The sequence below is a fragment of the Callithrix jacchus genome, chromosome 4 (genome assembly GCF_049354715.1).
Source record: "Callithrix jacchus isolate 240 chromosome 4, calJac240_pri, whole genome shotgun sequence".
Classification (NCBI taxonomy): domain Eukaryota; kingdom Metazoa; phylum Chordata; class Mammalia; order Primates; family Cebidae; genus Callithrix; species Callithrix jacchus.
In genome coordinates, this window is record NC_133505.1 from 173,482,586 (window position 1) to 173,497,417 (window position 14,832).

At 47.8% G+C, this 14,832-nt stretch overlaps 1 protein-coding gene across 2 annotated transcripts in view; it reads right to left on the reverse strand.

The window, feature by feature from the left end:
- The window catches only part of RPS6KA2 (ribosomal protein S6 kinase A2), a 494,183-nt gene extending 481,458 nt beyond the window's left edge, over nt 1-12,725 (reverse strand). Inside the window, exons 1-3 of one of the 2 annotated variants that reach the window (XM_078370453.1) lie at nt 12,568-12,725; nt 12,080-12,159; nt 8,349-8,408 (exon numbers count right to left, since the gene is read on the reverse strand). In XM_078370453.1, coding sequence (XP_078226579.1) covers nt 8,349-8,408; nt 12,080-12,142 — 123 coding nt within the window. In that variant the 5' untranslated portion in view covers nt 12,143-12,159; nt 12,568-12,725. The remainder of the gene's footprint in view (nt 1-8,348; nt 8,409-12,079; nt 12,160-12,567) is intronic. The other variant, XM_078370459.1, reaches the window with a different exon arrangement.
- Nucleotides 12,726-14,832: the final 2,107 nt, after the last annotated feature.

Here is a 14,832-nt window from a genome sequence, read left to right on the forward strand (position 1 = left end):
GCTTGCAAATGCAAAACTATGGAACCAGCCCAAATGCCCGTCCCATCAAGCAATGAGTGGGTAAACCGTGGTATGTATATAAGTAAATACACATGTATAAATTTTACATAATCATCTGTCTTCTTTTTCACGGAATCCCAGTGCCTAGTACAGGGCCAGACACACAGCTATCACTCCCCAGACTTTGCGGGAAGAACGAAGGGAGAAGGGAGGGTGAGGTAGGGGCAGATCAGCTGGAGCCACCACGTGTGTAGCTAGCAGTGCAGAAGCCCAAGGCCACCCCTGCCCGTGGATATCCACGAGGCCATTCATCATTTCAAGAAGGGTGTTGCTGTGTTTACCCTATTACCTTGGAGATATGCAGTGATGTGGCTAAATCCACAAACAGATTGAGCTTTTCCAACATAGGAGCTGCATCCTGTGCACACTCAGTCCCACGTGCCTAGCGCAGTGTGTGGCTGACACAGACACCCAGCCTGCTTCACAGTGTCTCCTCAAGCTGACTGAGTCATTCTCACCTTCACTTGCTTTGAAAATGGTTTTAGAGGGTTTGCTCCATCTGTTCTACAGGAGACAGAAGTGAGACTCCAGGTTGAGGGACCAGGGCAGTCACGCCCGGCTCCACTGTGCCCATGGGGCCTCTGCCAGAGAAGGGGAATGGAGGAGTTTCCTTCGCGGTGGCTAATCTGTGTGCATTTGGCAAGTGGGATGTTTGGGTTCCACATCCAGGAAAAAAATGTCTTCAAGTTCCCTGGAGAATTCTATGACTCACATAAACTGCAAAGTCTATCTCCACGCCCAGCTCTTAGCTGCATGTATGTTACAAGGGTGCAAGGTTTTTCCCCCCCCCCATTTTATCACTTCAAAATATCTGAAGGATAACAAGCTTTACAATTTTCTGATACCTTGCGTCTTACCCAAACACACACAGCATTATTTATAGAGGAAAATCCACTTGATTTAAAAAAAAAAAACTATATATTGCACATAAGTCTTACCATAATTATTCAAATTATCCATTTAGGATTAATAAAATAAAAGGAGCTTTTGTAATTCTTGTAAATCGATAATACATCCCACCTATGACGAGATACAGCCAGAGAATGGGGAGGTGTAATTTTTAAAAGCAGTTCCATCTAAATCGCCCCTGGATTTTTATGTACACATAAATAAATAATTCTTGTCTTTTTCCAGTGTGAACAGAGTAGAGAGACTTTGGAAAGCGAAGAGAAAGGGCCTCAGTGTGGCAATGCAGGTCCCACGAGTTCCATGCAACATCAGCCAGGGGCACAGATCTGAGCCCTGTGGCCTCCTCAGGAAAGCTCTGTTCCCGGGATACGGCTCAGTGGGAAGCCAGGCTGCCTCTGAGGTCTCCTGAGGGATGCACCTACGGGGGCGGGCTCCTCCACGTGTGGGCGAGCAGGGAGATAACGGGGACACGGAGGGACAGACGCCGTGGGCAAGGTCCTCCGTGTGGCCAGAGATGCCTGAAGCACCAAGCTAAGGCCTGAACACAAGGAAGGGACTGAGCCACCGTGTTTGACCCGTGACCTGAGCAGATGAGCCAAAAATAAAAGATCTGCCCCCAGTGTTGAGTAGAGTGGGGGAAATCAAGGATTCCAGAAAGAGAAAACATGTCTGCAGAAAAAGTCTTTGTTTGAAATGCCTGACTCATTAGTTCTCTGCTCTCCTCAGTAAATCGCATCATCATTGATGCCTCGATTTCACCACCTGAAAAATGGGGAAAAACTAATTGCCCTGCTGCCCACTTTCTGGGGTTAAGGGAGGGTGCGAGGTGTGGAAACCAGAGGCACCTCCAGAGCCGCGTTCTTGTTTCACAGCTGTTCCTCTGCAGGCAGCAGGAGAGCCTCACTGTTAGTCTCCAGAGGCTCAGACACAAGGGGCCCTACAGACACCCAGGCCTCGGCTCATCACTTCTCCAACCTGCTGCTCTGCACGCTGGACATGGAGAACACGTAGCTTTCCTTGGGTCTTCTGCCTCATGATTTAGCAACGACCTCGATGCAGAAGGCGACTGCTGGCTGTGACTGGATGAGCACCATTTTTTCTGGAGAACTGGCATTTTCTTTATGAGACCCCCCATAAAATCACCGGGCTGCAGAGACAGTTACTGCTCTGCCTCGGAGGCTGCAAGGAAGCCCCACTGGCCATTTGCTGGTGCCCGACTCCCTGGAGCCGTGCGTGAGGAGCGAGCAGGGAGCACTGTGCTCCAGGTTCCCGATTTGGCGCTCTCAGACTACGGGACACGGTCTCTAGCTAGTGCCCACGACTTGAGAGAATGTTCCCGTTCGCACTGAGTAATCCTTTTCTTCTCAGAAAGAAAGCACTCTGGAAAATGTGCAAAGGCTGACTTTGTCACAGAAGCAGAAAAATGAGGATCCTAGAAACTGAAGAGAGCTGTAAACTGTCTTCATCTGCCCAGGAATGACAAATGACAAACACTCCGTGAGAAAGGAATCACCAGAAGGAGAGGTGTCTGCAGATGACAAGAGCCAGACTTCTTGTCTTTTGTGGATTCTTGCAAATAATTACCACTTACACATCAAATGATATGCTGTCCCAATTTTCTTACCAAAATCATACATTTTTCTTCTTTTCTGCCTCAATAAGTGCTAATGTTTCATGAAGCCAATGTTATTCTCACCCGCCCCACAGCACATCTAAACACAGATGGGCCTGCGGTGGCTGAGCCGCGCCACCTCTCTCCGGAAGGCGTTATGCTTACCCTACCCTTTTCTAGAATTTCTGCAAGGACTAAAGTGATTCGTCTGCTGGACAGAAAAAGAGTAAGAAATACAAATGCAAATAGACTGACACAATCCTGGTGACTTATGTAACACCAGCGTTTAGAGACGCCGCAGAGACAGAATCGCGGGAGGTAATAAGCAAGGCTTAGAAGATTGTTTTATCAATCTTCTTTCAAAACGACTAGCTATCTCTTTTAAACAGTAATTGCATTGCTCTTAATTGCTTCATTAGTGCCTAGGCTTCATTATTCACCTTGTCTCTTCTATTCAAACCACTTTAGATTGTTTTTCTTTCTCTTTTTTTGTGAGGAACAATGGAACCCTGGGTTGCAGGGACAAGAGAGGCGATGCAGCCGCACAGGCGGTTCAGCCTACATTAGGCCATATCCTGCGGGGGCTTTGGCCCAGAGCTCCCCAACACGCTCGGGCCGGTGCTCTTTCATGCGTTCTGCCTGTTGCCATGACTCTCTTCCTGGCCTGCCTTCCTTCCTCCTCACCAGGGGACTCATTGAGGAGTCCAAGCAGCAACCATGCTGACAGATGCTCAGGAGCTTGTCCCTGAGCTGCCCACGGGCCCCTAGATGCCCCTGCCTGAGGGTCCCTCTGTGACCTCTCAGCTGGTGCTGTGTCATCAGCATCCTCCTTGGCTCAAAGAGACTGTCATCTGGCTGCCGAAACCCTGTGATACCCGTGTAGCTGTGTCCTGCCAACTGAAGGTGACAGCAGGAAGTGCCACTTGCCCTGACCCCTGGTCCAGATAGTTTCTGTTCTGCTGTCAAAAAGAGGGAGTAAAATTTGAGGGGAATGGGGAAGTACCCCAGTAGCCACAAGGGAATAACGTGGAATCATGCCAACATTTTTAATAGCATCTCTGCATCTGGTTTTATAAAGTTGAGTTAAGAAGAAAATAGTCCTATTGTCATTAATAAACATAACCCTAAAATCTAAGCACTTTAAAAATCCGTGCAACAGAGCAGGTGTGGTGGCTTATGCCTGGAGTCCCAGCACTTTGGAAGGCCAAGGCAAGAGGAATGTTTGAGCTTGGGGGTTCAAGATCAGCCTAGCAATGCAGTGAGGTCCCGTGTCTACAAAAAAAAAAACAAGTTCATACAACAAACTCTAATATTTTTCAAAGGTTGCTCTGTGAAATGAAAGCTCACCTAAAAATCATCTATGTGCCTAAGAACACATAGGGAACGAGGACGACAAAACAGCAGAGACCCGGGAGCCGGGCGCAGCACAGACTTCACCTCCGTGCCGTGGAAGCGGGCAGGTGGGGCCTCTCCCGGCCCAACGCTGTTGAAACTGGCTCTCCTCCTCCATCGGGGCGGCATTTGGCCCTCCCCACCACCCAGTACAGCAGCTCTGAGAAGGCTGGAGGAACACCGCTGCCACCACGTCCCATCCCACACAGATGAGTGCTGGGCACTGTGGCATGGAGTGTCACGGGTGGGGCTGTGAGGTTCATTGGAGTACACTTGGCCCAACATCCAGATGAGGTTCCCCAGCAATGAGGCAGCAGGACCCTCGATAAGTGTGCTCTGTTAGGCCTCACCTGCTCACAGGAGTCGTTTTGCTTCTAGATTTTTCTTCCATGACTGTGATGTCACTGTACTGAGCCCCTTCAATTAATCCCTTAAAGGAGTATTTTCTGACAGCACCTGCTGGGTTTTTTGGTGGTTGTTCAGAATGTGAAGGGTGCCTGCCTCTGATGCATCAGATGAAATTAGACCAAGAATCCACCCGTCCCATGAATTCATAACACAAACTCCCCCACATGGTTACTGCCTTCCTGAGGGAAGAGGCAGTTCTCTCAGCAATGGGGAATTAAGGTGTGTCACTCAAGAGCAGACATCTTGTCTTACACCCCATCTTCACGCTGGCCTTCCACCAGAATTCACCTTCTCAGAAGCTGCACAGAACCATACCATGAGGAGCCCCATGCCTAGATATCATACATGATCCATCCCAAACGCCTTCCACACTTCACAAACTCCATAGCCGTGAAAGTACTAACAGGCTGCGGTGTGCGCAGCGCCCTTCCTGCTCTCTTCCAGGGAAGCCCCGCTCGCCTTTTTATTCTTTTCCATGGACACTAAAGTCTGCCCCACGGGTTATCAATAAGGATTCTTGGCTGAATAAATGAATGGAAAACTGCTGCTGACTTGAATGATTTTGTTCCCAAATAAGATGGCTTTTCATCATACATGTTCAGACAGGCGGGAGGCATGAGACGCTTTCTGCTCAGTTCAGGTGGCATCACAGATGTCGGCAAGGATGCAGGGAAAGGGAACACTTCTGCGCTGTTGGTGGGAATGCAAGTTAGCACAACCTCTACAGAAAACATCTGAAAAAGTCTCAGAAAACTAAAAACAGAACTGCCATTTGATCCATAATCGTTCTTCTGGGTATCTCCCCTGAGGAAAAGAAATTATTATATCGAAAAGACGCCTGCACTTACGTGTTTATCACAGCACAGTTCACAGTAGCATAGCCAAGGAATCAACCTACTACCCAACAGCAAAGAATCAGATGAAGAAAATGTGGTGTAGATACACCATGGAATACTGTTCAGCCGTAAAAAAGAATGGAATCATGTCTCTAGCGGAACATGGTGGGAACTGGAGCCATTATCCAAAGTGAAATAACTCAGAAACAGAAAAGCCGCATGTTCTCACTTATGAGTGGGAGCTGAACAGTGAGCACACGTGAACATACAGGGCGAATTGTAAACACTGGACCACAGAGGGTGGGGGCATGAGAATGGGGGCGAGGGGTGAAAGATCACAAGTCGGGTGCTGTGCTCACTGCTGTGGTAATGGCTAAAAGCCCAGGCTTCACCACTACACAATACATCCACGTAACAAAACTGCATTCACTCCCTAAATCTATTTTTAAAAAAGAAGAAACATATATATCTCTTTGATCTGAGCCATAAATCCCCCACTTAGAGGAGACCTCTCAAATTGCCACTCCAGAGGCCCGGAAGGATGTCTAAAGCTTGTCTCTACCAAAAGTTATACTATGTCACAGAGTATTTAAATGACATTCATCTGCGGCTAGACTGAAAAACCCCATGTTGGGTTTTCAGCATCATCTATAAGAAATATCAGGTGAACAAGTAATTTCTCATCATTCCCACAAATACTGCAAATGTACCTAAATATCAATATTACAGTTCTGCAAAACATTCCTAAAATCTGTTTGGAACGCTAGTCCTTCAATTGTTAAGATGCGAAGACACATTGGTTTTCTGTTATCCGGTTAGAGTAAACATCAGGAAACGGTAATAATTTCCTCCATCTCGTATTCCATTACCAAAAACAACTTTTAAAGAGCTTGGTTCCTTTTATCGCATTCTATTATAAGTTCACATCTAGGATGGAGGCAGCAAACCACCTTGCCATGTATGTACCTATGCTACAACCCTGCATGATCTGCACATGTACCCCAGAACCTAAAGTACAATATATATATTTTTTCACCTTTAGATTTCCATTGAAAATGTGGAGGACAAGACAGTTGAGACCAGGAGCTCTTAAAAAAATAAATATTGTTAATGAATTAAAGGATTTTCTGTTAGTTGTTAAGTACTTTTGGGCATGTCGTGTGCCATGGTCTAAATGTTTGCATTTCTCCAGAACTCATGTTGAAATCCTAGCAATAAAGGTCATGGTATTAGGGGGTAAGAACTTGGGGAGGTGATTAGGTCTTAAGGGTGGAGTTCTCATGAATGGGATTAGTGACCTTATAAAAGAGACTCCAGGGAGCTCCCGTGCCCCTTCTACCATGTGAAGACACAGGAAAAGATGGCTGCCCATGAACCAGAAGGTGTGCCTTCAGCAGCCATCCAACCTGCCATGCCTTAATTGTGGCCTTCCCAGCCTCCAGAACTGTGAGCAATACATTTCTGCTGTGTCTAAGCCTCCCAGTGTGGATTCTGCCACGGCAGCCTGGATGCAGCAGGACGTGCTGTCACACAGTCTTGCCGCTCTGGTTGAAGCTAGCAGGATGAAGAGTCTGCTGCGCCCATCCTGGCTCAGGGCCCTGTCGTCAGCCTCCTGAAGCCAACTACAAAGTCATCACATTAGTCTGCCTGCAGGAAATGCACTGAAAGTTCCCTGGAAATCAGAGTTCCTACAAAAGCCTGGAAAAGTATTCTTTAAAATGACAGCCCGTCATTTCTGAGACCGTTGGCCTTATGAATTCGCTGTCTTACGAATTTTCAGGGAGGGTGCATCTTCCTTTCCCACTCCTGCTACTTTGCAAGAATCACATTGAGCATCATATTTTCAGGAGAGTCACTGCCTTATGTCTCCCTACCCTTGGATCTTCGTGGAACTGGCAAAAGCAGCACTATCTACTCCCCCAGGGGATGCAAAGGTACAAGGCCAGGCCAAGCGCAGTGTTCGAGAATGCAGCTGGATCGCTGCGCAGCTGGAAGAGAGCCAGACTCTAGACTCCCAGGTCAGGGAAAACACACAGAACCGAAAGGCAGCGGATACAGGTTAGGCAGCTGAATGCCATCTTTCTTTCTTTAACCAGGGGGTTATGTCATTGGATCGTAAGATCCAGTGGCATTTGGCTTGAATGTTGCATCGGTGTGCGTAGGTTTAGACGGTGGTGAAATGCAGCATTCGGCATCTGAGCAGACCATTTTCTAGAACCAGTAATGTTCATTGATCCAGCCCTCCCAGTCTACAATATCTGCCAGCTATTTTAAAAGTCAACAGAGTTGCAAATGGCGTAACTTTTATGGCTCCAGGTGGCATGTGGCTGAGCGACTCTGTCTTCTTAATGGCCACGCCCATGTCCCATGGCTCCAGCCACTCTGGTGGAAGTGTGGCCACGGAACTGCAATGCCTTGACTACAGCCTTAACTCAGCTTTCGATCAGCTTCTTTGTGCCCAGCGTCTCCCTCATGGATATGCTTATTGTTACCAAAATCTCCCCTTAGAACACGAGTGTTGCTGAGATGCGTTCACTTTATTAAAGTCTTGGCCCATTTTCTGCTGCCTGGGTCAGGCCCACGCTCCTGCACAGCATCAAAATGAAGAAACGCACAGCCAGCAGCAGTGAGAGCTCTTTCTTCTCTTCCCTTTGATGTCTACTTCGGGCTGTTAACCTCTCAGATATCCCTCTCTCTTTCCTTCTTTCCTAGTCTTCCCCTACCTCGGTCCTCCCCTTTGCCCATAGGGGCTCCCAGCAATTCCGCCTCATACAACTTCCAGTACTGGGAGCCCCAGGCCAGGCTTCTGTGCCAGCTGGTTACTCCCAGGACTCCTTGACTGCTACTAATGCGCCATGCCCCTCGGAAGCACCCATGCCAGGAGACCATGAACTTTACCTTGCCTGGCAGCCTTCCTTTCCATGCTCCCGCTATTCCTTTTGAGGGAGATTACTGAATATAATGAGCACATGATCATGTACATGTGCATATTTGTGCATTTATACGTCTAGGGACACATATGTCACTAGTCACCAGCAGATACTTAATTTCAAACTTCCATTTCTGCCTTCACCACTTCTGGGCCCAAGCTCCCCTAACAAAGCAAAGTGTAATAAAATGTGTATAGTTACTTCTTCCGCAGTGTCTTCCGTGGCGGGCTCTGCATCCAGGTTGAGATCCTCCTCTGTGGTCTGAGAACAAAGATAGATGTTAAAGTCGGTTAGCATGGCCACTTGCTTCTAGGCGGCCTCATACAGGTTATGAATCTGAAATAGTGCTAACTAAATATCTCGCATGAGCTCTGTGGGACACGGAAACCATACCACCATCTCTTCCCACCTGAAGTTATGTGCAACTGTGTAATGCTTCATGCCCAAGACGAATCCTTGATACAGCAGGTAGTAAGTAAGGCAGGGAGCCTTCCCGCTAAACGCTAACTCAAACGCCGAAAGCAATGAAGCGTGTGTGACTTACAGCGCCATCTGAAGGAGGACAAGGTGATTCTTGCCAGTGAAGAAGGCATGAACTTTCCCAAAGCTAAAAAGCTAACAGAGCTGATGCAGAAGCCGAGCGGTGGTGAAGGCATGTGTGACCACTCCCGTGAGAACAGACAAAATCACAGTCCCGAGTGGGTGCCGGGAGAATGGATTCTATCAGAGAAACGAGGCCCAGCCCAAAAACGTAAAGCAGAGTGCTTCTGTGTTTGGCACAAGGCTTAAGCAGAGCCATCTGGGTCTGAGTCTTTGCTTTCTACTTAACAACATGGTGCAAACTGCTTAACCTGGGCCCCGGGAACACGGCAGCGCTTCTGTCGTGGGATGTGGGGAGAGCTCCATGGAAGGGCACCGGCCAGTCATCAGCCCAGGCCACCAGGCAGTAGACACTCAAAGCGAACTGCTCTCACGACTACTGTTTCCAGTTTCATCTTCTCACCTAGTAGCCAGGAGATAATCATCTCTATCCAAGATTGACTATGAATCTTAGGGAATCATGTTTGATCTGCATTGTTCAGAAACGGGGGCTTTCTCTCCCTCTAATGTATGGCGGCATCCCAGAGAGAAAAATCATGCTTATTCCTCCAAAAGAACACAAATAGAATGGGTCAGTCAGACCTTGTGGGCTGGCCGATGGACTCGCCTTACTCATCATTTCTCCCATTTTCTTATCCTGCCCCCAGAGCATGCCCTTGGCTGCTGTGACCTGCTGAAAGCACTGATTGAGAAGGCCTCCGTTTGAGACATGCCTCCAACTTGCCAGAGCATAATTCATGAAAAACTACATGTTTCCTTTTCATGCTACATTCTGCAGGGGTTTTCTGGAGGTTCTGGCTCTTAATTAGCAGTTTTTCTTTGTCAAGACACCTATCTACGGGTAAATGATATCATCTGAAATATCTCAGAACAATGCACAGAATTGCAAAGAGTTTCCCTGGACAATCAGATGAATCTCCCCGGTCTACAATTTTTATAAAGTGTATGCAGTGTTCTGTAGTACAAGGGACCTCAAACCCAATTCAGTTCAGTTCTCTCAGATGACAGGTGAGAAAACAGGCCAGAGAGGCAGGCGACTGGAAAAGGTGCTCAGCGCAAATCAAGAACCCAGGAATGCCGGAAACTCAGTCATCAGTCGTGTTAAATTTGAGTAACAGCAAGTAACTAGAGCACTAAAATCTAAAGTAAATCACTGAAAACTAAGCAGTAAAATCTCTTAGCAGATCTTCTGATGAGAAAAGCATGCAGGCTCCTCCCGCAAGGGCTTCAGGGCGTCTAATGTGGAGGGTCAGAGGCCAGATATGCTCCATATTGCTCTGCCACATCTCTTGATATGAGAGTTATTTTAATACAATACAACATAAAACATAGACAAAACTAGAGTGTGAAATCAGCCTCTGAGTTCCAAAACACAGAGGATTTTGTGGATTTGGAAGTTTCCTCGGAAACTCGAAGTACCAAAGGGTCAATATTTAAGCTTTCATTTTTCAGTGGAAAGAACTCTAGTTTTCTGGGTTCCAACTAAATAGGACTTAACACTGTCCTTACTCCACCAGCTGTGCTGCCCTGAGAAATTTAGTTGAGAAGCCTGAAAAAAATTTATTTTGCTTCAGGGGCTATTTAATATATCCAATTTTCCCTGCAACCTTTACCATCTGTCCTCTCCTGGGGCTGGCTAGGCAGGGCAGAGTATCAGTCAACTCAGCTCCAAATTCCTGCCACTTGCAAGGCTTTCTAGGGTCATGGCATGGTTTTAAAATCATGTGAATCTATTCATTACTGATTCGTCTAGGAGCAATTTGAGAAATATGTGAAACACAAGCTGCTCCTCACGGCTTTGGTCACCGGAAATAATATGAAGGCCGGAATCCCACCTGGAATTGTAAAGCCCCTGCCCCCCCGTCCCCACGTTCTTCCTGAGCCCAGGGCCGAAGCCTCCCTCTGAAGGAGTCCTTCATTCAGGAGGGCCTTATGCCTGTGCACCTGACAGCTTCAGGACAAACAAACGTGCTGACGATGACCAACAGGGCTACAGGAAGCTCTAGCAAGCAAGAAAAGAACGTCTAGCTAATCATTTGCTCATTCACTAATTCAATACATAGAAAAATTGAATCTGTTTCTCAAAAAATAAAATAAAAAAAGTAGACTTGAAATGGCAACCCCAGTAAGGGAATGGATCTTTCCATGGCATTGTCCTCAACACCAAGAACAACCCCATGTACAAACAGAAGAATCAGTAACACTCAGGAGCCCTGGTGTCGTCCGGCTCCCACCTGTGGTGCTTCCCATGAAGAGCAGTATCTGGGCTATTCCAGCTAAAAAAATTGACTTTAATGTCCGTGCTACGCCCAACCATCTCTGTTAAACATCAACACACATGCCAAGCATACTTCAGTTTGGCTTTCCAAGAAAACTATTCAATATGAGGCATGAAGAAATTCTCTTCTAAAACAGAACCTCTCATTCAGTTTATATTATGTGACTATCTCAAGACATACATATAAAAATAAATAAAATGTAAAATAACATTGAATTTATAAATACAGGGCTGGGAGTAGGAGATAAGCAAAAATGGAATTGGATTTTGAGGTTTAGTGAGTTATTAAAAATCAGCCATGTTTAAATGCCATTTCAGTTGCCATAAACACGGAGCAGGTAGATCTAATAATTTGGTAGATGTTAATAACTTTGGAGAACTTTCTCTTCTAGGAAAAATGTATATTGACCATCTCTAACGCAAATGGAGCAAATCAGATTCCGTGGAGCAGAGGTTTCTGTGTCCTCAGGGAAGCAGGGAGTGAAAAGTATAGCAGCCTCTCCTGCACACCCACCAGCCCTGGGATGGGCGGAACACGTCGATTTCATTATCCTTCTCTTTCTCCTTAATCACACCTCTTTATCTGACCATTCATCCTTTTAAGGCTGCATTATCGTTTTTCCTTCAAGATCACATATCTTTATGCTTTGTGCTCCTCGATTCATCATTGATTTTTGTCTTCCGGTTTCCTCTTTCACTGTAGCAAATGGAAGGCTTCTCATTTAAAGCCACTTGTTGAAGGAAAATTAAACCGATGCAGATTAGTGTGGAAACGGGAATACTTTAAGACATACCAGACTTTAAGAAGCACCCTGAAGTTTCCTTAGGGGCAACCGTGTGTTCCTTGCACTCACTGTCATTTACATATTCACACCACACACAATGCCGTGCGTGCGCGCACTCGCAGTGTTTATCCATGTGACACACAACACAACACATACATCCACACACTCAGCTCCAACTCTGACACACCACAGTCGCCGACAGTAACGAGCACTGGCTGCGGCGGGGACTCTCAGGACGCGGTGACAAGTGCGTTCCTTCCCGCACTCACCTCTATTTCCATAGGCTCCACCTCGATCTTTTTCCATAGTTCCAGCAACTGTGCGATCGGCATTTGTAAACTTTCCTTTTCTGCCGGTCAAGAATTGATCGTGAGAAAGGAAATAAATGGAGGCTCGGACCCGCACGGGGGTGGGGGGCGGCCAGACGGTGTCAGAAGCCGGGGACGCAGAGGCGGCGGTGGAGACCAGAGATCCGGCTCCCAGAGGAGTCGCGGCGCGGGGCCTGCGGCTGCGGAGGAGGGACCCCGGGGGGCTGCAATATGGCTGCTGGGGGGCCGTCCCCTCCCTGCCGAGCCGGGCTCCGGGGAGCTGCCGCCGCTTCCCGCTCAGGCTGGGAGAGGAAAGGAGGGGACGGCGCTGCGGCTTCAGTCTGTGCTGCGACTTCGGCGGAGTAAACGCTGCACTTGCAGCGTCGAATTGGATTTCCTGCCCCCCCCGGCCCCCCCCACGCTCTTCCCTCCTCCCCTCACTATTTTACCTTAATTGGCTCTAAATGAGGGTGAAAGTTGAGTCTGAGGATGCTGCTGCCATAGAAACTGCATAGCAACCGAGGGCTGGTGCGGCCGGGCTGTCCCCCCCCAGCCGCCCCCCACCTCCCAGCCCGCCCGCCCTCCCCGGGGCCGGGGCCGCACACGCGCCTCCCACCGCGGAACGGGAGGGACGGGGACAGGGACAGGAGGGAGGGGCGGTGGGGGCGGGGAAGAGCCCCACGCAGCACAGCTGCGCCCCTGCTGAGCGTTCAGGGGACCCCAGCACCCCTGGAAGCGCTGCTGACTGAGCTGCCCTCGGCCGCCTCCCCCGGGGGCTGGGACAGCACCTGAGGAGAAGAGGGACCAAGAGGGCTGGGGGGCGACCGTGGGGCCTGCTGAGCCCTGCCGAGCCCCGCCCGGAGCTGCCCGGACAGCGCTGAGGCCTCTGCGGGTCCAGGGTGAAAGGCACGTGGCCGCTGGGGCTCCCAGTGGGGGCCTGAGGGGCGCAGACATTGATTCAAACCACGTGTGTCCTGCCCTCAGCGCCTTCACGTGTCCACCTCGTCCTATTTCTCCGCTGACAAAGTCCTGAGGCTCAGGGAAGGAAGCCCCAAAGACACAGCCAGGCGCCCACCGGGCAGCAAGGCCTCCTGAGCCCAGCCAGCCTCGGCTGCCTGGAGAGGAACCTGCGGGAAACTCCCCTCCCTGCTTCCCTTTTCTGAGTGGAATCGGGGGATCTCTCTGGCCTCTCGTATTACTCCCTGCTGTCCTGGTCTCATGGAAGATGCGTGTGTGTGAAAGACACATTCATCTCTCCAGACGTCCAGGTGCTAATCCAGAAGCATTTTGGTTCCCTCTTTCAGGAAAGGGTGTTAGAGTCAACACAAATTCATGCTGCTCTGGGAGTAAGTGAACCCATTTCTACAGCCAATTCCTTTACCTTTGAGAAAAAAATCTCTTTTAAATGGCTTAATGTTCTCAACAATTATCAGTCAATTTTCTTTTTCATCTTTCTACAATCACTAAGAAATTCAATTCATTGGAAAAGAAAAAAGCCCAAATCCCAGATACTTTCTATCTCATAGCAAAGTAGAGTCCCAAGTTAGCAAAATGGATGCGTTCTTTGTGTTGATTTATGAGTCACTTTATCTTTCCACAAAATGAGGCCAGAAGGACCTGGGAAATGAATTCCATTCAGAACTTTTAAAATAGCAATATTGTTCATTTTCAAACTGGAGATTCTGCGATTAACAGAGCAGAGTGAAGTTTTCTTGTGTTAACAATCACAAAGTGATTTTTTTAGGCTTCACTATCCTTTTTTTTATTTTTTTAAATTATATATATATATATATATATATCTTATGCATTTTAGGTCCTGGGGTACATGTGAAGAACATGCAGGATTGTTGCATAGGTACATACATGGCAATGTGGCTTGCTGCCTTCCTCCCCATCACCTATATCTGGCATTTCTCCCCATGTTATCCCTCCGCAACTCCCCACCCCGCCCCCACTGTCCCTCCCCTAGTTCCTCCGGACAGACCCCAGTGTGTGATGCTCCCCTCCCTGTGTCCATGTGTTCTCATTGTTCAACACCCGCCTATGAGTGAGAACATACAGTGTCTGATTTTCTGTTCTTGTGTCAGTTTGCTGAGAATGACGGTTTCCAGGTGCATCCATGTCCCTACAAAGGACACGAACTCATCGTTTTTGATGGCTGCATAGTATTCCATGGTGTATATGTGCCACATTTTCTTTGTCCAGTCTATCATTGATAGGCATTTGGGTTGGTTCCAGGTCTTTGCTATTATAAACAGGGCTGCAATGAACATTTGTGTGCATGTGTCCTTATAATAGAATGATTTATAATACTTTGGATATATACGCAGTAATGGGGTTGCTGGATCAAATGGAATTTCTGTTTCTAGGTCCTTGAGGAATCGCCACAATGTCTTCCACAATGGTTGAACTAATTTACACTCCCACCAGCAGTGTAAAAGTGTTCCTATTTCTCCACATCCTCTCCAGCATCTGTTGTCTCCAGATTTTTTAATTATTGCCATTCTAACTGGTGTGAGATGATTATCTCAATGTAGTTTTGATTTGCATTTCTCTAATGGCCAGTGACAATGAGCCTTTTTTCATGTTTGTTGGCCTCATATATGTCTTCTTTTGTGAAGTGTCTGTTCATATCCTTTGCCCACTTTTGAATGGGCTTGTTTGTTTTTTTCTTGTAAATCTGTTGTAGTTCTTTGTAGATTCTGGATATCAGC